Source organism: Acipenser ruthenus, chromosome 23 (genome assembly GCF_902713425.1).
Source record: "Acipenser ruthenus chromosome 23, fAciRut3.2 maternal haplotype, whole genome shotgun sequence".
NCBI lineage: Eukaryota > Metazoa > Chordata > Actinopteri > Acipenseriformes > Acipenseridae > Acipenser > Acipenser ruthenus.
In genome coordinates this window covers 25,982,238-26,006,443 of record NC_081211.1, presented here as the reverse complement: position 1 = coordinate 26,006,443, position 24,206 = coordinate 25,982,238, and the positions used below count along the sequence as shown (strand labels likewise).

The following is a 24,206-nucleotide window of genomic DNA, read 5'->3' as shown; positions in this document are numbered from 1 at the left end:
GATTCAAAACCCTACTGTATAAATGGGTAAGTGTATGTAAAAACAATGTGATATCTTGTAACAATTGTAAGTCACCCTGGATAAGGGCATCTGCTAAAAAAAATTATAATAATAAATTTGTCATTGTATTTTACACACCAAGGGCCTGATATTGAAAACTTGCTGAGTGGATTTTGAGTACATTTACCCACAGCCACTAGCAGTTTATTCTTTAATAAAAGGTGACAGGCTGTTGTATTTAATCATGCTTAGCAAATAACTTTCTTTTTTTCCAGGCTGCAAAGAAAGACGTTTTCTTCTGTACAGTCATTAAGGTTTTACAGAAGGCTAGCAAGGAAAAAAAATGCATCCGAATAAAAAATGAAATCTCAAAGCTGATTAGAAATTTGAAGGTAATTTTTTTTTTAATGTTTTAAGTGTGTTTAATAATTGCACTGTGCTATCTATCCATCTATCACAATATTACCATTTAATTTTTTTTTTTTTTTTTTGTATGTACTTTAGAAAGAGAAAAAGCAATGCCAAATACATGAAGACTCTGAAATCATGATGCCCACATTTCTGGAAGGACTTCTTCAATATTTAAAGAAGATGTACAGAAAAAGTAGTTAATAATGAGAAGTAGCATGACTGTAACACAACCTTTTCATGTACAGTAATGCATACACCAAGCATCAGTTCATCTTGGTTTAATATATGTAAATCTACAAGCGATGTTCTGTGACTCTTTTTGTTATGGTTCGTTATATAAATAAAATAAATGGAATATATTGAAATTGATAAAAGTATGGTTATCCGAGTTAACTAATGTAATCTTGTTCTTTCTTAGATTCTCTTTGTATCCTTTTCTGTTTTAGTCATCTTCACATACTGGAAGTTCAGAGCACCCCTGTGGCCTCAATAGAGCTCTCAGAATCATGTTTAATCTCCAAGGACATGTGGTGCGGCAGTGTAAGCATTAACCTGCTCCCCCTGCAACACAGAAATACCACCACATAGAAAAGCGTGGTGTTTCTTAAATCCACAGGAAGCAGTGTTGCAGGAGGACCACTTAATGGTTACACTCTGGTGTGTCAAAGCCCATTGGAATTAGTTAACTCAGTTATTTCAACACCATACCAGACGCTTTAGAAATGTGATTGTATTTTTTATTATTAATTTATTTTATTTAAAGCCATATGCATACGAGGTGTGTGTGTGTGTGTGTGTGTGTGGGGGGGGGGGGGGGGGGTCGGGGGGGGGGGGGGTTAGGGTTAGGGTTAGGGTTAGGGTTAGGGTTAGGGTTAGGGTTGGGGGGGGTTGATGTTGGGGGGCAAAAGATATGTGCTTCTAGTAGTTCAATAAAAAATGTAATCTGTTAGGACAAAATCAGAAAAGATGTCTGGGCAACTTGGATTTGCTTCATAGACATATGAGAATTCTTGACTTACAGTAGCTTCTTATACGTTTACCTTTTTCTGTATAACTGAGTGTTCTTGACGTTATGGGGAAGTCATATGTTTTACCTGGTGAAAGGCTAACAATATAACCCTATCCAAAACATGCATTTATTTATTTATTTATTTTGTTGTATTGTATTGTCTATTGTTATTGACTTTCGAATTCAATGTCATAGAACACGTTTGCATGTAAAATACAGTACACTCCCAATGCATTGCTTTATTTAAAAAAACTAAAAATAAAAATACTTCTATAACAAAAGGAGAATGTGTATTTGGTACTCTTTGAAATACAACAGGCATGTCTGTAATATACATCCACCACCACGGCTGTCAATTGAAAACCAGAGCTATCTGTATAATGTATGATGTCCATGAAATATATATATCAACTGTATGTACAGAATAGTATAGAATAAGAATTAGCAATGACATGTTTATTTATCATAACATTAAGATATAAGGCAACTCTGGCCTTTCCTCTCCAGGTCTAACAACAATATTCTTAATAGTTTAATTGAGAGAAAAAATACAGAATTCTCCAGTAGCCCAATGGCCTTCTAGGACCAGAGATGCCCACCCCTGACAAAAGTCATCAGAAGTGGATAAGCGTTTTTAAAGACAATAGACACCCATATCTATTTATTTCACCCTTCCAGTGCCTTTTTAACTGGTATAGTTGTGTAGCATACATGTAAAGCTGGGACTCTGCAATATCAGCACAGCTTTTCTTTTCCTGTTCCTATTAGTATAGAGCTTTTAATATAGAGGCGACGAAAGTGTTAAAACCGATACAAATATTAAGGGGAAACAACTTTCTCTGTTGGGCTGAACCACGTGTGAATGCTGTGGTAGCGATTTTAAAAAACGCAGTTTGTAATTGTTATGAGGAGAACATTGTTTAATATGTAAAGGACAAACAGTGACACATGTTGAATCAGTAAAAATGATGCACGATTTCGAGTGCCATTCAACATGAGAAACAGGATTCTTTTTCTTACTGGTGCAACATTTTGAGTTGTTTATGCAACTTAAAACATTGCTTCCTGATTGCTGCTTGTTCCATAATGAAATTCAATTCATTGTTAATTTGGTAATTGGATTTCGCGCCTTTGTTACGCTTAGTTCAAATAGGAGTTAAAATGTTTGTCTCTCACATGAAGCTACATCTCCCAGAATGCCATAGTTATCCCAGAACACCGATTGACTGGCAATCAGTTAAACTAATACACCTGTTTGTAATTTACAAGAACTGTCTGTGGGAAGGTAAGGACCTGAGTATAGACCTGAGTAAAGACCTGAATGAGGTGCACGTTTAAAATATATTAAATCTGTGATTAGTGTATATTTAAAGTCAGTAAACTGGATTAGCGTCTGACTAAAGTTAGATTAAGTTAAGTGTAGTTAGCACTCCAAAACATGAGTTCTTTTTGTATTGTATTGTTTGTTAAAAGAAGCTGTGTTCCTACTGGAAAAACCCATCCTTTTTTGTCGAGTGTGCTTTATCCACCAGACGTGTTAGGAGCCCAGAACTGTTATACTGTAAATAAAGACACTTTGTCACAGTTTGTAATTTATGAAAAAAAAAAACATGTTTACTTTGTTAATGTATAATTGTATTATCTACTTTTTTCTTTAATTTAAAGTGACCAATTATTATTTATTATCTATTTTCCCCCTATTTGGAATGTCCAGTTATGTTTTTCCTCCTCACCACAGCGAGTCCCCACACAGTATGAATGTTCTGAGGGAGTGTAAGCATCCTCCGATCTCACAAGCCTAAAGCCAGAATTGCTTTTACGCCAAGAAATCCTGAGCAGAGGTGGGCTGCCGATCCCGGAGAACAGAGATCAGCCCTGCTTTTTATCCACTCTGAATGTGCTCGGTGTCTGGCCAGTAGGGTTTACTGTTGCGCGATGAGGAGAAGCAATCCCTGCCGGTTTCCCATCTCCCAGCCCAGGAACATGAGAGCCAATGTGACGCCCCCCTCGGGGTCCCCAGCAAAGTTCAGCCTCTTTGCACAGCCTGGACGTGAACTGGTGCCGTCCAAGCGGGGTGACTCATCCTGCACTCCCAGCGGCAGTGCTTTAACTGCATGAGCCACTCGGGGACCCCTTGTATTATCTTACTTTAAGCAAAAAATAAGCCATGCTAAATGGAAATTGCAAGCCCCATTCTAGTGTTACATTTGTAATATTAATAATAATTGTTGAAATGATTGTTGCCTAATTAAATGCTATTCGCTTTTCTGACGCACTGTGGTTTTGTTAATGAGGTTTCGTTACTTGCAGAATTAATCAATCAGAAGATCAAAGGGTGACGTCACAAAAATGTTTCAAATGAGTTCTGGATTGTATCTGTCCATGCATGTAAGGTCAACTATGAACATGGTATATATTGTGACTGTTTCAAATACTGGTCTGGTTATTTGAAATGGTGAAAACATCTCACAAAAGATTACTGAAGCAGTAGAATGTGTGCCGTCATAAGATAATTTATGCTATTTTAAGGACAATACATTTCTACTAAAAATTGCATCCTTTAAAAAATTGGATTTTTTTTCCCCATTCCTAACTGAAATGATAATAAATGTAAAACAAAATACGCCATTATGAACACATCAATGTCGGTTTTAATTTGCATTCATGCATTTTAATTAGCAGACGCCCTGGATAAGGGCATCTGCTAAGAAATAAATAATAAATAATAAATAAAATAATAATCCTGTTGCTGGTGAATGGTCAAAAAGTTGTCATTTATTATTTTTTAGAGTCATAGAATGAAAACTGCCTTGCAGGGTAAATCAACTTGTGACGACATAATCACAAATCTATATCAACATCTAATCTTTAGTGGCCAAAATTTCCTTCCTATATCTTGCATGCTTGCAAACGATGATAATAAATCTGGTTTGTGAGTCAGAATTTACAAAAAAGGTAAAGGCTGGGTATATATTGCGCTGGCTGCATTTTCCGTGTAGTTTCCCTATGTGGAACTTGAGCCCTATATATATATCCAGACACATCTTCAGTGGATCATCAGTCACCATCAGCAAGAAATACCATCTTGAACTCCTTCTCAATCTTGAAAGAAGAAGCGCCCTGAAACCATGACTAGAACATTGAGGAGCATGGCTGTTCTGCTGTTTCTTGCTGTTTCTATATATGCTGCCTCCATCAACGCTGCCCCTCTGAATAAGAAAATGTTTTTGGAGGAGATCATTGACATACTTCAAATGAAGAGTCAAGTAAGTATAGTGGAAATGGAACAGCTAGTAATGTTACCATATATAAAATCAGGGTATTTCAAGTAAACATAAGTGTGAAGACCGTGTCCAGTGGCGCTCTGAAGCATTGGCACTCAGTGGTTTCACATCCTTCTGCTGTCTGAAAGTAACATGACTGGATAACAGCATGCTAGATTATGCAACCCATTTGCATATCCTTTTCCACTGAAGGCATCCATTTCAACTGGTCAATGCTTACTTAACTATTGAGCAGCACTTCTGGTTAGACACTAACAACTATTTTCTTCCTTTTACAGTGCTCAACAGAAAAAGTAGCTCTAGTTTCTTTTACCGACTGCAAGGTAAGGAAACACTGATAACCCTATTTCCCTTTTTGTTCAAAGGTTATTACAGTTATTGATGTACTGTAGGCATTTTCAATGCACTATTTATTGTATGATATGAAAACTAAACCAAAAAAATGAAACACCAAGATCAGTGATAGACCAAAAAATGTATTCAGTTTACCTTTAATGTATGGTTATAAATATGATAATGATGTACTGTAATAACCTCTTTATCTTTTTTTAAATTTTATTTTAAAAGCCTGATGTGTTCTGCAAAGCTGGAATAGCTCTGAAAGATCTCAAATGTGGAGATGGAGATTCCGTTTCTAAACTGTCCCGAGCCCTGATGGGATACAATACTAAACACAAGGTATTTCACTTACATTTTTGAGAGCACATCCACCTTTTCTTCAAACATGAAGGGACATTTTTCACCTGGGCTTGGTGGATGCTTGCCACACATGTAACATGAATAGGGATTACACTTAAGAAAGCATGAGCTCAAACGTTTGCTTAGTCTTTACCGCCAATCACCGTAATATTACGTAAAAGTAAACTGGCGGTAACACTCCGCTATAAGAATGTATTTATACATAAGCTACCCTGCCTAGGTAACTTACGCTTTCAATGCTAAAGAAGAATTAAGAATTAATGCACTGCTCTTTGGTTTGTGGAGAATCAATTGCAGAGACACTTGATGCAATTCTTTAACCGTGTTATAAGGGGTAAATTCATGTAGCGAGTTTGGCCAAATACAGAACAGGGCAAAAGTAATACAGAAAAGATGATAATATATTTATCATGAAAAAAAAAGATAACGGCAGAGTAGACAGGCTGTTTGAAGATTAGATCTGTGAACTGCAGTTTAACAAGCTACCTTCAACCTCGCTCACTTTTTTTGTGTGTTTTGTAGTTTGTAATTTAACCTCAACTTGTTTTGTTTTTGTTCAGGCATCTTGTAAGGTCAACAAAGAAGTTGAGATTGAGCTCCAAAACTTTCTGATAGACCTGAAACGCTGTGCTAGACAGCAATACCGCCAAATCTGAAAACCTACGGGCATCACTGAATTATTTATATATGATGACTGTATTACTGTATTATTTATTTAGATGGCAACTATATTTAATAGGATATTACTATTAGCATAATTACTTTAGATTGCAAAGTGGTATTTATGTGTTGTTTTCTATTTATATAATGTTTTTTTTACTCATTCATAGAAAATAAGATATAAATGATCTATTTAAAAAAATGTGAAGTATTAAAACATTATTTATTTAAACATGCAATCTCCAGTGTTTGTATTTTTTGACATGGCATTGCTGCATGTATGTTCTTTTGTGAAAGCTACTTAATCATAGGGGACCGAGAGAATCACAGAAAAGTGAAGGCACTATCTTAAAATGTGTGTCCAGTATCAGTGATATGGAAGCTGTGTGGTAGTGAAATGGTTAACTGTGCAGCACAAGAATCATAGCTCTGTACCAAATATATGTCTGTAGCAAATATATGTCCCCATGTGAGCTCAATATAGCAGCCTCGTCCAGAGGTCAGTGTCAAGGTGACATCATGTTTAATATGCAGCTTTTAGAACCATGTCATTATGAAGGCAGCAGCGCAGATTATGTGAGGTTTTCAGATGATTTGGTAGCTTTGTAAAATGCCTGCCACTTGAAAAATACCCACGATCAAACTTGACCTGCAGAGTCATGAAACACAGTTCTATACTGAAACAAAGCCAGTACCTCAAAGCGCAGAGTCTTCCTCATCTGGGGACAGGTTATTATTATTATTTTTTTTTATTTCTTTAGTACGTTTTTCAGAATTAAATCAGAATAACTTTCACCCCCCCCCCCACCACCAAAAAAAGCAGGATTATTGTAACTTGCTCTGAGTGTGCATTTCACATGTAAAATAAAAATACCCCAGATAACAAATATTCTAATCACATTTCGATAGCCAGCATACCCTAAATGTATAAAAGGACTATTGCGACTACATTACTCACACATTTCTTGAGCAAAATCTCTCTTCACTTTCCTCTGCTAGCCACCACTAGCATCTACATTGCATGAAGTCATAATTCTCTGACAGTATCTTCCTTCTGAAAAATATGTCTTTAAATTTTGTATCTTAAAAAAGAAACCGTCAGCACAAATCTGTTGCTTGCACTGTTGCCTAGTCTTCACCTTAATGTTATCTGTCAATCAGAAAATCACGTTATCTGTAATGTGGATCACTGCTGTAGCTTTCACTTAGACAGTGCTTGCAAAAAATTTGAATAGAGCAAAGAAGATAACATTTACACTGTAATACCTTAATTAATCAACAAAATGCATGTAGGGTCTTTCCTTTTTGAAGTAATAAAAAAAAGCTAAAATCTGCAACACATACTTATTTAAACATACCATAATTAAAAAAAAAACAATGCTGAACTATTTCTATTGTTGTTCATTACATCATGTCAATCTAGAGTAAAAGTGAAACCTACACATTATCTGAGTGCTTAATGAAAAGGGAAATAGAAAAAAAAAACATTAAAAGTACACAAAATGATAAGCATGTAGTAGTTTATTTCTTAAAGACTTGCTGAATATATACACATATATTTTACAACAGAATGCATGACTTATTCCTAGGAGTACATAGAGAACAAGGTCACTACTGTTGACACATGCAGAAGCATTTTTCCTTTATTTACTGCATTCTTGCATTGTTAAAAACTAACCCCAACCTTGCTAATCTGGAATTCTCCAAAAGCATTGGCCCTGCTAGTGCTTTATTATCAGCAACTGGAAATCCTAATGCTAACAATCAATACAATTTCTGTGCAGATCCAAAAAAAAACCAACAATGTATTAATTACAGAACAAACTTATTATAATATAATGTATTTGTGATCATTAATAAAATGATTTCCCCTTGAAGCCCCTTGGCTTTCTTTGTCCTGTGCCAAAACAAAACTTCAAATGCATGTTTTTAAAAAGTACAATTTTGTAATAAACCAGCAAAGTGCACTTCTTCGGGGAACTGCTGGGGGCATACTGGAAATGTACATGTTGATCAGATCAGTCAATGTAGTTACCACACATACATAAAAAAAAATAATAAAAAAACCTACAGTATTAACTAAATACATATTCTGTGTCCATTAAAGAATGCTACAGTACTAAACACATATTTTGTATCCTCTGCAATAGACTAGTGGTTATCTGTCCATGCATTAAATCAAAATATAATACTAAAATGATGCAATTATGCAACCTCACTTAAGTGTAAACAGTGTTGGAATATTATTTGCAAGTGTCTTAGTAAATACCAACAGTGCAGAACATTTCTGCAGTGACATATTTAAATCAGCACAATGAATGCTTCATGCTTGGAATTAAAAAGTGCATCTGCAGCATTAGGTAACGCAACAATATAGAAGCTACAAGTTACAAACCCTGTGTGCTCCAAAACAGATTACAGATTAATGGACTACAACAGTCATATTTTGCATATAGATAGATAGATATTAAAAGTGTTGATTCTGTGGATTCAACACTTTTGTTTAGCATTTAATATACAGTAGATGGATTTACTTGCATTCAAAAGTACTTTAATAAACTCTCAATATTTTCCAGGTGAAGGTCTTCACAATGAACTTCAGCTGTCATTAACCATTGTACGTTTCTAGTCAACAATACAGAACATGTGCTCTGTATCATTTGCATTTTATCATCACAAGACAGAATTTTACAAATAAAAACTAATAGAATAAGTGCTGCACAGTTATCCTATGTAGAACATTGAACATATTAACACACTTCCAGAAGTTCCTCCTACTGTTACGTTGTATGGCCACACAATACTAACAGAGATTTGTTTAAGACTATTAAGTGTTAGTTTATGCTTTTTACAAATGTTACTACATTTCTTTAAGAATGTGACCTCTGCTTAAGATGTGCCTTAATATTTCAGAACGAGTCAGTAAAAATCTTAATACTTATCTTATTTGTTTTCTTGTAGACAAGAAGTAAATCAAAAAACAAATATCGAACCATCACTAGTGTTTTCTTCAAGTCAGTCTCCTTTGAATTCTAAGAAGTCATTTTTTTATTTTTTTATTGAAGAAGGGAATCAATTACTGCTTCTGGTTTTGAAGAACGTTTTCTGAAACAAAATAATACAAAATAAGTTTAATGAAGCTTAGATTTGGGCAAAAATATACGTGTTGGCTAGGAACCACAAGTAAGACCATGAGTCATGCTTTATTTTAAGGGCCGTTTTTTTTTTATTAACTGTTAATAAATAACAAACAGCTAATAAACATGTTAATGAACATTATTTTCTGTTAGCTGTTAGTTAATATATAATAGGCCAGCTAAAACTATAAACAACAGAACCCTATGGGTGATCAATCAAACACCAGAACCCTATGAATGATCAATACCCAGTCGATCATATTATTATTATTATTATTATTATTTATTTCTTAGCAGACGCCCTTATCCAGGGCGACTTACAATTGTTACAAGATATCACATTATTTTTACATACAATTACCCATTTATACAGTTGGGTTTTTACTGGAGCAATCTAGGTAAAGAACCTTGCTCAAGGGTACAACAGCAATCCCCTACCAGGGATTGAACCCACGACCTTCTAGTCAAGAGTCCAGAGCCCTAACCACTACTCCACACTGCTGCCCTATGCTTGAAATCGGTTCAGATTGTTACTGTAGTAATGTTTAGCAAATTAAATCAGGTTTTTACAAATGTTTGTTAACAGTTAATAAACTAAAAAAAAAACAGCCCTTAAAATAAAGCGTGACTTTTTTATTTTATTTGACCCAGAATTAAACATATTTGTTCATTCAGAAAAACACATACTGCGAAAAAAGTAAAAAGACATTTTTTTAACTATTAAAAAAAAACTCAGTGGAAGGTAGCAACCCAATAATTCAAAGAAATCAATGTGGTGTATGAAGTTACCTTCTGCCACTTTTAGGCCTTGATTTTCCACCTTTGGAGGTTCTTGGTCTCTCTAACCTCATCAGGGACTGCCTGAGGCTTTCCTCAGTGTAGGCCAAGTAAACATGGGACAGGTCAACCTCGAAGGGCTGCAACAACCAACCAGAAAAACAACAAAACGCACATGAAGATTAAATAATGCTAGATGTGTACGGCTGCTGTCACAGACCCCAATTAACACTAATCTTGGACTAGCTAATGACACCTCAGGTAAAGGTAGTCAAAGAAAAGCACTAAATTGGGATCTTTGAAACCAGTTATATTTGAATGCTGATCCCCTTCAAAAAAAGGGGAATACAAGTTGTCACCAGAGTTTAATAAAAATTACACATGACAAATTTTCCTAACACCTTAGCACCAAAAATAAGACTATTGTGCATATTATGACTGGGAAAAGATAGCGGTTTAAAATGTACCAAGAAAAAATAAATACACATAACTTACATCTTTTTCAGTGTTATCGGGTAAAGGAGTTTGTTTTCTCATGTTATTCCCAGTGTATGCAACACATTTCTAAAGAGGGAAACATAACAGCATTTAAAACACTAAAAATACTAAAATTGTCTTAAAAAAACTCAAATGAAACCAGTCACTCTTAAGTTAAAGGATTCATTCATAAAAACATCCACAAATGTGTTATTAAAGATGTTGACACTTATTAACAAGGAATATATTATATTTTAATGACACGTTACTACTGTCATGCTATATAGCAATTATACTTTTTTTTAGTTTATAAATGATTAAGTTACGTGCTATACAAACACTGTGTTGTTTAGAACATCCTTTAAACTATATTTAATCATGGATTGTTTCTAACAGATTATTAAGCTAAAATGTTACCATGAAATATCAGTAATGCTGCAAAGCATTTTCAACTTACCAGCTGCCACTCTCCGATATCTTCATTCCAGTGCACATAGTTTTCAATCATCTCCTACCAAGGAGTAAAACAGCATTTCAATGGCACATTTTTTTTGTTTTGTAATTAATATTCTAATTCTACAGTAGACAGAAAAGGTGCACCATTTAAGCTGGAAACGCAATATTGCAAACCAATGAAGTGTGCAGATTTGAACAGAGGATCTCATTACAGTATTTCAGAAATGTAGTATTAATACTCGGGATATTCATACATTTGTAGTTACCTGGCACATGTAAAACACAATTTTATGACAATTCTTTATGATTGAATTTGAATTTGTCATGCTGATCTGCAAGTAAAACTAACCACTTTAATAGGTATACTGTCTTTCCAAGCATGCACATAGACAATAGAGTGTCGTTGTTAAAACCGATTTGTTTACCTGGTATTCCTGTGGTATAAAGTTGTCAATAATCAACATCTGGAGTCGAAGCTCTCGGCTGAGCTGCCTGATGTTCTCGAGCAGACCTTCGATTTCCCTCTGATGCTCCTGCTGCAGGTCAGCCATCTAGGAGAATTTGAATAGGAGAAAAAACACTCAATTACATATCCTTTTTCAGATCAATTCAGACAACATTGCAACACTTTACTGAACATCAAAAACCCATGGTTGCTCTATATATTACAGAAATCTACATACACTATATGGTGGGTGTCAATTAATAATCACAATTGCATACATTAGCCAAAGCATTCTCTGATGAACAGGCCTTGCATACTTGAAAGGCATAAAGTCATAATGATAACTGTGTGTACCCGATACCTATAAACTACAAAATGAATAATATATTGATCAGGTCAGATCCTCCGCCTTCCTTTTTCATATATAAACAACAAAGATTATTTAATGACCTCAGATTTCGCTGCCATCAACATGGTCCACACTTTCTTAAGCTTCTTGGTCTTTCCTTGAGCCTCTTCTTGTAAACTGGTGTATTTCTCTTCAATATCCAGGCGCTCTTGCTGTTTAAATAGAAAACAAAATATATACAGAAGTTCTAAGTGAGTGAATTTAGTTGCTGTCCAGGTTACCGCTGGCACACCTACTCTACTTTGGATTTAACAAAGCGGTCACCTCTTTCTCTTCCAGTTCTCGGCGCAATTGCTCAGCCTTTTTTTTTCTCTCATCAAGTTCATTGTTGGACTCTTCAAGAAGTTTCTCCTGCTCTTCAGCTTTGGCCAGCAGGTCCACTCCCCCTACAATCACCTTCTTCTCCAAGGCAGACAGCTTCTCCAACAGAAGCTGATGCTCCTGTCTGTTATCGCAGATGATCAAGTGTTACAAACAGGTACAGCACAAGTGCCTGATCAAGGAATATATATATATATATATATATATATATATATATATATATACTGAAAAAGGTCAACTTTCTTTTTTTTAAGCTCTAATGAAAAGGTACACAACAAAGTTGTAACTTCTGACTAAGTCATGCATTAGTATTTGTTTATCTTGTGAAAAGAACAGAATGACTGTGGGAAGAGGTTTAGTGACAAAAAACTACAAATAAATGAATGAGTTGTATTTTATGCTGCACTAGAGTAATCACCAAAGATAAAACTTATCTTACCACCAGTTGTTCAATTTAGCAAAATGTTGTCAATGGTTGGTTTATAAAAAAATAAAAAATAAAAATTGAAAAAAAAAAACTAAAAAATGGTTGCTTTTGATCCAGAATCCATAGCCACATGGAATATCATGGAGAAGTTCCCTTTAGATGGATGCTTAATAACTGAGGAGGGGTGGGTCATTATAACTTACTGAGCTTTAAGCAAATCTTTCTCCCTCTTCTCCAGCTCAGCTCTGGCCTTGTTCCTCTCTTCTTCCTCCATGTCAAGTTTAGCTTCAAGAGCCTTTCGTTCCTCTTCAATCTTAGCCTGCATCTCCACCATTTTGTCAGGGGAGACCTTCTTTTTACCTTAAAATACATGCATTTTATTTTTTAATGGCCAAGACCTTGTTAAACCACAATCTATTCTTGTTAAGAATTTTTAATGTGACTCACATTAAAAGGCCAATACTTATAATTATTTTAAACTCTGAGACCATTAAGAGAATCAAACAAAATAATAAAATAGATCTTACAAGGGCATTAGAACGATATACAAAATATTTCTTGTAGCCAATGCTAGGGAGTTCATAATTTAAACTATAAGCAGTTTGACACTTCACTCAATGACACCAGTCCTTCATGCATACAACTGTGGTAAAAGCAACAAGCTGCTGTAGCCTTAGGGACAGCAAAGCTACAGCGAAGTTATTTTTAGAACAGCACTGTCAAGCTGGAAAGGACTTTGCTGAAAGAGTGGCAAGTGGCATCAGCAACAGAAAAATTCAAAGAGATACACAAAATTGACCACATCGTGGATGATAAAGAGACTCTTGTTGCAAATCTGTTTGATCTAGTTGATCTTAATTAGCCTATGACAAACCACTGTGAAAGGGTGAAAAGACCTGCAAAAATATAAGCAAAAATAAGAATGTCTGCAGTGGCCAATCATTTATTTGTTTCCATTGGTAATATGTAAAGCATACTGTATTCATTCATAGCTATACACCCGGGCCATAAATACATTCATGTGCAATGAATGCGGGACGGTTAGGAAGATCATGGGCAAGCTAGTTTTGGCTTGGAGCGCTCCCAGAGTGATAAATGATTTGTATACATCGAATACTATTCTTATTCTGTCTGCACTGCAGCTTTTTGGGCAATTTAGACACAGAATGCCTATGGCCATGTGAACACCAAAGAAACAGCTATGTCAGGTGAAGTATGCAATAAAAAATGTCCATGTGCAATAGACTATACATGTGCTGAATACAGTAGTTTGTATTTGAACAATACTGTACTTGCTGTTAATGAACAGTATAGTGATGTGTTACTGTAGTCTTTTGGCAATAGTAATATATAAAACACACAAACACACACACACACAGCGGCATGACTTGTAAGACATATAACTCCCAACACCTGTAACAATGCAAAAACATAAAAAGGGATTAAACCAACCTGTTTGATCTTGCATAAAGAAGGAATTAGCAAGTCAGAGAGGCAGCATTTGCATCAAGAAAAGAGAAAAAGAAGAAAACAAAACATTACTTCCTGATTTTTAAACCCCAGTATGAATCAAAAGGAAAACAATCAAAACACACACAATGGGAGAAAAAAAAGTGTTAACGAGAAACTAACAACTTCACAAAACAAGTAAACACCAATGTGCGAAACAAGCGGTGGATTCCATGGGCTCATGGCACAAGAGCTACACAAAGTAAAAGTCACTTCCCCCTTCTCTGCAATTAATGCTATCATTGAAAACATTTGTAATGAGTTTCTTTGGAAAATCTGAGCAGTTGCTCAGTTTTTCTCCACCAAAGAAAGTTCATCAAGGAGATAGCACTGCTCAGCTGCAGGATCTCTACGTTGTGAAATAGCCAAGAGAATTCACTGGGAGTAAATAAGAATGTATAAATTGTTCCTACTAAATCTCTACTGAAGGGGAATAGTCATTTACAAATTAATGTAGCCAGTATTCACCAGGAAATGACTTTATAACAATACAGTGAAAAGCAGACAGGAAATGGAAGCACAGCAATGATGCACTAGGCAAAGTAACAGGAAGAGCAATTAGTGTGTTTTGCTTAGAGTGAAAATGGCATACCAGTATTCTGAAATGAAACATTTACTCTGATACATAATATTTATTTTTCAGGCGATATATATTGATTTGCATTAGTTGGAAACAGGTATTATGTATAGGCTTGCTACTTTTTGATTTTAATCGGTAAAGCTTGTTAATGTCAAATTCCCAAAAAATAGGTAGAATGAAATAAATGTATATAAGATAAACATCAGTAAAACCATTCTATTTTAAATTTTCTTACCAAAAATAATAATTTAGAAATCATCTCTAGTTTGTGTAGTGTTTATACTTGCTGTCTGTCCCGTCTCCATTCCGCTCTGAATGGCTGGGTGTTGCTGTCAGTCAACTCAGTGGTCCCTTAATAGGCTAGTGTAGTTTCACTGTCAGTCATTTCATCCTGTTCTGACAGATCTCGTTGACTGAAGCAGCGCTACAATGCTCTCATTCGTTTAAATGACTGTCAATCACCAACACCTGCACCAACTGTGCACTTTCATTTGCCAGCTACAGCGCCTGTCATTCAAAGCGCCTACTTTGAAATTAGCAGGTATAGCTATAGCTATACGGTGACAGTTACTAGTTTGATTTGAAAATGGGGCGCCAGGATGCAAATACAGTCTATACGTGTTTAGTGAAAGGTGCCGGCATTAAAGGCAATGAATAAAAATCCTACACATGCAATCTGATTATTCCTTAAGCCTGTTTATATAAAAACAAAACTGATATTAGCCTTTTCTTGTAGGGACAAAAACATAAAAGGGAGAACTTTGGTTTTCAAAAGATGGCCAAAGCAGCAGAAGAGAAAATGCCAAGAAGAAACTATAATGTGAAATCGGTTCTCTTTTCAAACAGCTCCCACTCACTAGTCTGGGATTTATCCAGAGGTTTCTCTATTACAGAGCATGTGGAGTCTGAGCTACTGCTGCTACTGCCTGCAAGAAAGAGAGATAAGCTCCAAGAGAAACCCAAGGGGGACAGGGCACATAACAGAGGAATGGCAAAGAGTCACAGGGTGAGATTTCTTTAAGGTTAGAGACTGGAAAGTTTTCAAAGAGCTTGAAGTAAAAGAACAGGTATGCAATTAACTGTTCGATTACTATTTCTCAAAATATATTTATATAAGGCTATAATGCTTATTTAATCAATACATCGAACACTTTGTACCCCATACATCTTGGTTGACTTGCAAACTCATATTTTGTCTAAAAATATAACATGTTCATAAATTAGCAGATAATGTGACCCAGTGTTATAGATTTATCTACAATGGATTAATTCATCTTTATGTCACCACACAATGTCATATTTAAAGCTGCATTAAGTGGCATAACACTAGAAATAAAACGAAAACATACCCATTCTACTACTTCAAGCAAATTTAGAGATTAGTTTACAGCTAGAGAGAAGAACTGCAAGCACACAATACTGAGCTTTAATGCAAACACCTGCACCCATTTCTACTTTGAAACATGAGCGATCAGACCTTTTAAAGATTTCAGAAGATTTTGTGTTTCACGTGTCGTTCAAAGAAATTTAGTGCAGATTAGAAACTAGGCCAGAATATATTTCAAAAGCAGTTTCATGCAAGATCAAAAAAAACACTGACTTAAGAGGAGGAATCCACCATTTGAAAATTAAAGCTTTTGCAAACAGCAATTGCAGTCCTGAACATAATAGTTGTAATACAATTGTGTGGTTTACAAAGTACTGGTAAGGCACTGCAGTGTTGTAAGACTGACTCATATCAATCCAGCTAATCGGGTAGATACAAATATGAAGCTAAAAAAATTAAAGATGCAGTGGTAAAACCATCACATAAAACTAAAAGAAAAAATAAAAAAAAATCAAAGGAACCCGGTAACCCACAAGCCTACTCAACTTCCTCAAGACTAGTGACCCATTTGGTTGGGAAGTTCTTTTGTATAAGCCATATCATGCTTACAAACAGATAAGATGCTTCTGCATGCTAACAACACGTCTGGATGAGCAGTTCATGCATTGTCAATTCATACCCCTGCGCTTCTTTCTCTTCTCTCCGCCTTCTCCAACTTCCCCTTCGTCATCTTCATCATCTTCAGATCCACTGCTGTCTGAACCAGAAATCTCTTCCCCTGGACAGATTGACACTTAAGCAGTTTATTTGTCCTTTTTTATTTTTTGTATCCATGCTGTATCTATTTTCCCGTGCCAATTCCATATCTTGTTAGCCTCAAATTTACTTTAAATTTTTAACACACATGTTCCTTGCTTAAATCCTCTTTTTAAAATTTACTTTTAACAACATCCTTTCTTTTTTCATTGTAAGGTGGTAGGGGTTGGGTATTATTGTACTATTACTTGTACTAATTGTATTATTACTTGTACTGTGATTCTTGAAATGTATTTTTGTTTACGAGTTTAAGTCGCCCTGGATAAGGGCGTCTGCTAAGAAATAAATAATAATAACTTCATCAGTGTGAACAGTTTTTTCAAGATCCATAGTATAAACCTGTAGTATAATATTACTTTAAATAGACTTCTGTCTTTATTCTAGAGGACCCTAGAGTAAGTATTAAGAAGTGAAATATTAAATTAATAACAGCCAACCTGACATCAGAATTATTTACATTTTACATTAGTAGCGCTTTTGAAATTTTTTTTTTTTTTAAAAAGGCAAGCATGCCATCTAGCTGTTGATAAGGCAATAGGTGAGCAAGCCTTTAAAAACACAGACTTGACACTGCAAACTGCAAGACTTTATTTTATTTTAAATCCATACCTTCTTTCAGTTTTTTCTTAAGGTCTTCAATTTCCTTCTGAAACTGGCGCAGCATAGCATCCTTGGGGTCCTCGTTAATTCTGGCCTTGTTCTTGATATTCTTTGCACGGTTTGCATATCTAAGTGTACTGATGGTTTCATCATAGTTGTAGTCTGCCGGTCCAATGTTTGCACACTGTGAGGCAAGGTTAAACATGCTCAGGAATATATACAGCAAAAGATGCATAGCTGTTTTTTTGTTTTTTTTAAACTGTATTTAAAAAGTTATCTTTAGCAATATTACCATCATGGTCTTTGAGTTTCCTCCCAATGAATCCTGCAGCAGGCGGGTCAGTTTTGAATTCCTATAGGGGACATGGGTACTCTTCCCATCTACCAAAGCAGAGATGACGTTGCCCAAGGTAGACAGAGAAAGATTAATTTTTGTGGCCTCCTTTAGTCGCTGTCCAGTTGATCCAGTCTTTCCTTGTCTCTCTGAACCCTACAAAACATGTAAAGAAATAAGTATTTACAAACAAGCAAATCTTGCGTGCACTGTATTGTTCACAGTATCAGTTCAATCACCCTTCTGACAGATAGCCAGGCATCACTCTGAGGGACAAAAAGGGGAATTCTACAGCATTTAAACAAATTTTAACTACAATTAGGAATAGCTGTATATTTTCAATTAGACCTTGTGCAACATTTTAATAAAAAAAACTTATTTTAAACAAATGAGTACGTTAATGTACCAATAGATTTGTCATTTGTTTTCAGAAATATAAAGGGCTACAAAGCACATCAATGACACACAATTGCCCAAGGGCAATTAGGGCAGCAGTGTGGAGTAGTGGTTAGGGCTCTGGACTCTTGACCGGAGGGTTGTGGGTTCAATCCCCAGTGGGGGACACTGCTGTTGTACCCTTGAGCAAGGTACTTTACCTAGATTGCTCCAGTAAAAACCCAACTGTATAAATAGGTAATTGTATGTGAAATAATGTATAATGTGATATCTTGTAACAATTGTAAGTCGCCCTGGATAAGGGCGTCTGCCAAGAAATAAATAATAATAATAATAATAATAATAATAATAATAATAATAATAATAATAATATTACAATTCTGTTGGTGATGTATGTATCAAGCACATTTCTCTGGTGTCCTACGGACCAGATAATTATTCAGTATGATAATTAGCATGATAATCCTAATACTTACAGCCAGGTCCACAAGGTGCAGTTTGCCCATACGCACATGCTGGTCGCCGTCAATCCCTTTCTCACTGCATTCAATAGTGATTGTGAAAATAGCATGGGAACGGGAGCTGTGCTCATTCATATTCGTGGCTCCAACAGAACCTAAAAAGACATTCATTCTCTCAATTCAACTACTATTTTTAAATCTTAAAAGGAATACCCAGTGACTGATAAAACATTTCCTGCTTCTGCAAAGCACGTGCTTCTCTGATATTCTAAGACGTACAGGACCTGGGGATATCAAAGTGCATCTTGATTTCATCACTATATTCTTGTGATTTAATAACTGCAACGCACATTATGAATTAAAAAAAAAAACAACTCAATTTTGCATCCTTCTACAGGGATGCTAATACTATTTTAAATGTATAAAAAGTTCAGGCGTGTATATATATTCTTACGATTTTTATGTCCTAATGTCATGATCCGGTCCATGTCATCTGCATTGTTCACCACATACCCAGAGAGATCCTTGATGTATACTCCAACATCAGGCCTTTCCTTAACCTGATTCACAGGACAAATGAATACATTTAAAAGCGCAGAACTAACCTGTTTATATGTAATGCTATACAGCATATGCAACTCATATAGTTTACAGTTATTAGCTATGTCATTTTTACAAAGTGCACTCTTACAATTAAAATATAAATGTATAAATCAGAACAAAGCTTGCTCTATTCAAAACACAAAAGGAAACCTATGTTCTTCTGTGGTATATTATTAAAAAAACTGAAGTGGTACTCATTTGCTAAAATAGGAACTGCATTCCTTTCTCTGCTCACCTCCAACCTTTGCATCTGATCTTTTCCTAGCAGGTCACGAACTTCTTCATTATAAATTTCCAAATAGGAAACTCGGACCAAGAACCTGTTAAAAAAAATGTGTTTTTTTTCCTATTTACTTTAATTACAAACATTTTTCAAGTTAAACAGCAATTGCTCAGATTTACCTTTTAAACTGCACAACAGTGCATTATTTATAGTTTTTTTTCCCCACTGACATGTGAAGAGCCAAACTAAAGCAATAAGTTAGTAATAAAATTAGACAAACATTTTGCCGAAAAGCATTTGTCAAGTGCTGTCTTTAGTGTTAATTATATACCTGGTATCCCCTTCTGCTTTGGCAATGTGGCCAAATACGTGAGCAAATGAATTTGGAATGATTCCTCTAAGTTCAGGCACGGCTCGTACACCTTCCATGGTAAATGTCTTCCCAGTTCCTGTCTGCCCATAAGCAAAAATTGTACCTAATAGGAAAAAAAAGCAGTATTTAAAATGTGTGCCTGTAGCTTGCTCCAGTAAAATGTAAGCAATCACAAAGGTGTGTTTTTTTTTTACTATATATAAATCATTTTGATATTTATTTATGTCTTCTGTGTAACCATTATGATTGATATGCAGACATGTTATTAAAAAAAGCTTAGGGAAGCCACTCACCATTGTATCCTTCTAAAACAGAATCTATAATAGGTCTTGCTGTTAAATTGTACACATCCAGCTGCTTGCTGTCTTGTCCAAACACTGTATCAAATGTAAATGTTTTCGGAGGCTCGTTCGTGGAATCGATTTTATTAACAGTGATGGTCCCTCTGATCTCATCCACAGAGACTGCCTGCTTGTGCCCCATGCCTTTCTCCTTCTGGTTCATTGGCCGACATCTCACCACTACCTTAACAGTGTCACTGGTCTCCACCTTTTCTTGTTTCTCAGGCTTGGTGCTCTGTGAAAATATAAATCAATATTTAGAAAGTTAATAGGGATGTTTCACACCATCTGTATATTCCTTGATTTTCAACCACAGGAGCTGCATTTTGAAGGAAAAGAAAAGACAACTCCTTAAAGCTAAATTTCTGGGGTGAGGTGGTTTTAGAAATTACAATTATCTGCGTGCAACTGTAATGTCTTCCCCCAAAGCAACTGTGATTTATCAAACGGAAAATCGTACAAAAATCACGACTATAGAGGGACGGAAATTACAGGTGCACACGCCCTCATTTTTTGTTCATTTTTTAAACACTTCAGAAATTCAGAGTCATAGAGGATCCAGACAGGTAATTAAATAGAATGAAAATGCAGTATATAAAATAAAGTACTAACTAAACTAGGTCAATCCATCTGGTAAAATGTCTGTTAAAAGTTGGAACCACTGTATTTATATTGCAGCACCTCTAAATGAGATACCCTGGCCCCTATTCAGGAACCGATTTTCAATGGAGTAGTCGCAGTGCTGAAAAGATAGGGATATCAAGACATGATGATGATGATACATCTTGTGATGGAAATTGAAACAAAGGCCGTTTTACACTACTCATGTGACCTCTAGTTACAGCATAATATTACAGCATGCATCACATAGAAAGGTGGATGTATACCAGTGATTATTGCACACAACTGTAAAGAGAATGGTGATTTTGTCTGCCTGTTTCATAAGCAGTGCAGGTCCAGAATTCCCCTGAATTCTCTGAACTGCTTGCATTTTACACCGCAGGAATAAGTCCCTTCCACCTGCGGTTTTTATCTGCAGATATTGTGATAGTGTGACTGTTTAATATATATATATATATATATATATATATATATATATATATATATATATATATACACAGTATTACTCAGATATACAAAACTGACTGGAGGCTTAGAACCACTTTGTACACCATCTCCACTCCGATTACACACACACATTATCTATCTATAGATAGATAGATAGATAGATAGATATGACACACATTTAGTAAACCGCGAAACAGCACTCTATAACGCTATAACAGTATATTGCGAGAATCTTTTTCTATATAAATTCTCCACCCTTATTTGCGGTGTCCTTGGGAGCCGAATAAACTCTTATTGTTTTAGTGGTGTTACTGTATTTAAACGCACAGCACAGTAGTTCCACATGAGTACAGTAAATATGTAATGCATTACTTGCTTTATTGTTCACGCTTTTTATTCTATTTTTATAAACTAGTATTTAAAAGAAACGATCCTCCCAAAATACACTGTAAGAACATAGCCCAGTATATACACACACACACACACACACACAAACAAACCAACGAAAATACCATGCAACACAAATGACATGCATTTGACAGTCTATTCCTGCTTTGTGCTGTCAGACTGAGCAATAAATAATATGGCCTCCTATTTTATCCATTTGCATCCTCTTAGTACTGTACGTGAGTCAGCCCACCATAGCAACAGTACAGCAGTGCTGCCTGCTGTTGACTTCAGAGAGGAGCCATTAACACAAACTGCCTACTGACGACACAGCAGCCTGTAAACAAAACAGAACAAAAAAAAACAGAATTCCACACCGAACAGATTTCCTACCGGCATTTTCATGAATTAAAATCACGCTAGAATACGTCTGCAATCGTTGTCAAGAATAATATATATATTACAATGATGACAGTATTTCTACAGACACTGCCACAATGCCCATTTAAATCCGAACAATGTATTTTCTCCTTCAACTAACTGAGCATGAGCAGTAAGTACTGGACGCCCAGTCCGAGCGACGCTACAGACAGAAACATCAGCCACTTGGAAACAGTACTAGTATCAGCGATAAGCCAATCAGCTTGATCTAAATGGAGGCTACTTCTAGCGTCAGTGGGTGTAAAGTTATTGATTGACAGATGAACAAACCAATTAAAATAGCATATCTGAACGCCAAGGGCGTAAGTTAGGTTCTGAGTGTTTGGTGGTTGCCAAGGGAGATAAATGCAGTTAGGTAGTTGACATCTTTCTTTCTTTCTTTCTTTCTTTCTTTCCACTAACACTAAGGTACAAATGACCTCTCTTTTCTGCAGAAAAAAAAAATTGCCCCACTTTAATGCATGAAATGTTGAAAATAGATGAAAATTGTGGTTTTGGACACAAAATAAATATATTTTCCATTGAAAATGCTTTCAGTTTCTCCCAATGCTTTATATGGGAGAAAATGGGCTGCTCATATGACTTCATCATGCATTTGTGTATTCCATATGTTCCCATATAAAGACTAGAAGAGAGTTTTTTTTAGTTTTTTAAATCCTCACATGACGTCAACATTCATTAGGGATACGAATCACATCCCAAACAAAAAGTTTACAAACTGACTGACAATACCAACAGGTGGCGCTGCGCTACGGTAACAGGCATTCAGTCATGGCAGGTTTCTCCCTGGGACAGTGAAGGCGGAGTTGTATAAATGCATAAATATCAGATTAAGACATGTATGCAGCTCATTTCCACCTGTACATTTGAGTTTTTTCGTTTAACTTTAACTAATTCTTCTCATTTCAGTCTACCTCATTGATTCATCTCTGTAAGACTTTGGCATGCATTGCAGATATGAAGTAATAGGGTTATTTGTATATTACAATAAAATTTAATAATTCACTGTGTTAAACTTCTGTATATCACACGCATTTTCTTAATGCAGTTCTTGTACAAAATGTAGGCACTCATTGTGTTTGTCTGGAGCATTACAGACCAGAAGGAAATCTATTTAAAAATAAAAAATACAACCCTCCATATACAATATTAAAGCTGAATATGTATGATTACTGTTGGTGTCCCCTCCATCTCAACATGTATACTTCTAGAAGTCGTGTGAGGTCAGGAAACAGAGGGAAAATAATACACTTGTGTCTTAGAATCCAATAGTGTGTGTGCAAATGCATTAGTAATGCAGGAATGCAAAATGGTCATGACATAAAAAATTCAGTAAGTCCCAGATGTGAAGACATGAATTCGCTGAGGAAATTGAATATATGTGGCCTTCTTCGGTCACAACAAGTTACCAAGATGCATATCCATCATGGCTTTGTAGCCTGTTGTTTGTGGAAACTGTGAATAGCTTTTCTGTGTATAAAAAAAGTTTACCCTTTGCATGGAATTGCTTACTAACTAACTATAAAGAGTTCCAGGATAAAGAGTGTCCATTCATTTGTATGGAGAACAAAGCAAGTTTAGTTCAAACAGATATAGTGATCATCCTACAATGAGCATAATAATTTACTTTATTCACAGGTTTTGTATCCATTTCCTTTTATTCCTTATATATTATTTGTCTGTACGTAAAAAGACCGATAGTAGAACAAGTGTTGTGTTAATTAGCAGTGAAATGTAAGTGGTACCACAGAGATATGTATTTTAGGTTGACACAGACGTCAATAAACATGTGTGCAGATATAAAGTACGCCATGTAATGTCATTTGTACACCGAAACAGTGTGTTAAAAATAAGTTGCTTTATTAGTTAAATACCTTTACAATTAAGTAACATTATGAGTTTGGTGAGCTCCCAGCGCGCAGTGCCCAGCCTGACAGCAGTGTTTCTATCGCATAGTGTTTTGTTTAAATCTCTTACTTTGGCCACCGTGCCTCTGTTTGCTTGTTCCTGTGTTGTTTTTTTGTCTATTAAAAGGGCTCATATGTGCTTAAACTTCAGCTTTCTTGACTCGGAGTCTCCTTTTTGACGCTATCCTGCTACAGAAATAAAATCCGATATATATTTCATATACAGGGTTTCAGGTTTCTTGCTTAAGAGACAACTAATAACGCAAATGAGGAATCAAGACCAAAGACAGGCATCACACGTTTCAAACCCAGATTTCATGAAGGATAT

At 35.6% G+C, this 24,206-nt stretch overlaps 1 protein-coding gene across 3 annotated transcripts; it reads right to left on the bottom strand.

The window, feature by feature from the left end:
* Positions 1-7,566: 7,566 nt before the first annotated feature.
* LOC117413500 (kinesin-like protein KIF3A) lies at positions 7,567-22,131 on the bottom strand. 3 transcript variants are annotated; one of them, XM_058996994.1, is made up of 18 exons: positions 21,924-22,131; positions 20,028-20,310; positions 19,693-19,837; positions 19,374-19,458; positions 18,990-19,095; positions 18,551-18,690; positions 17,637-17,834; positions 17,354-17,528; positions 16,608-16,706; positions 15,459-15,527; positions 12,716-12,872; positions 12,029-12,209; positions 11,806-11,916; positions 11,336-11,461; positions 10,912-10,965; positions 10,473-10,541; positions 9,990-10,117; positions 7,567-9,168 (listed from the first exon to the last, which is right to left on the bottom strand). In XM_058996994.1, exons 1-18 carry the CDS (start codon positions 21,933-21,935, stop codon positions 9,120-9,122), a joined length of 2,187 nt encoding a protein of 728 aa, XP_058852977.1. In that variant the 5' UTR covers positions 21,936-22,131; the 3' UTR covers positions 7,567-9,119. The 3 variants fall into 3 exon arrangements, with proteins under 3 accessions (XP_058852977.1, XP_058852975.1, XP_058852976.1); XM_058996992.1 differs by lacking the exon at positions 15,459-15,527 and adding an exon at positions 13,965-13,973 and having other exon boundaries at positions 21,924-22,130; XM_058996993.1 differs by lacking the exon at positions 15,459-15,527 and having other exon boundaries at positions 21,924-22,130.
* Between the last annotated feature and the right edge of the window lie 2,075 nt (positions 22,132-24,206).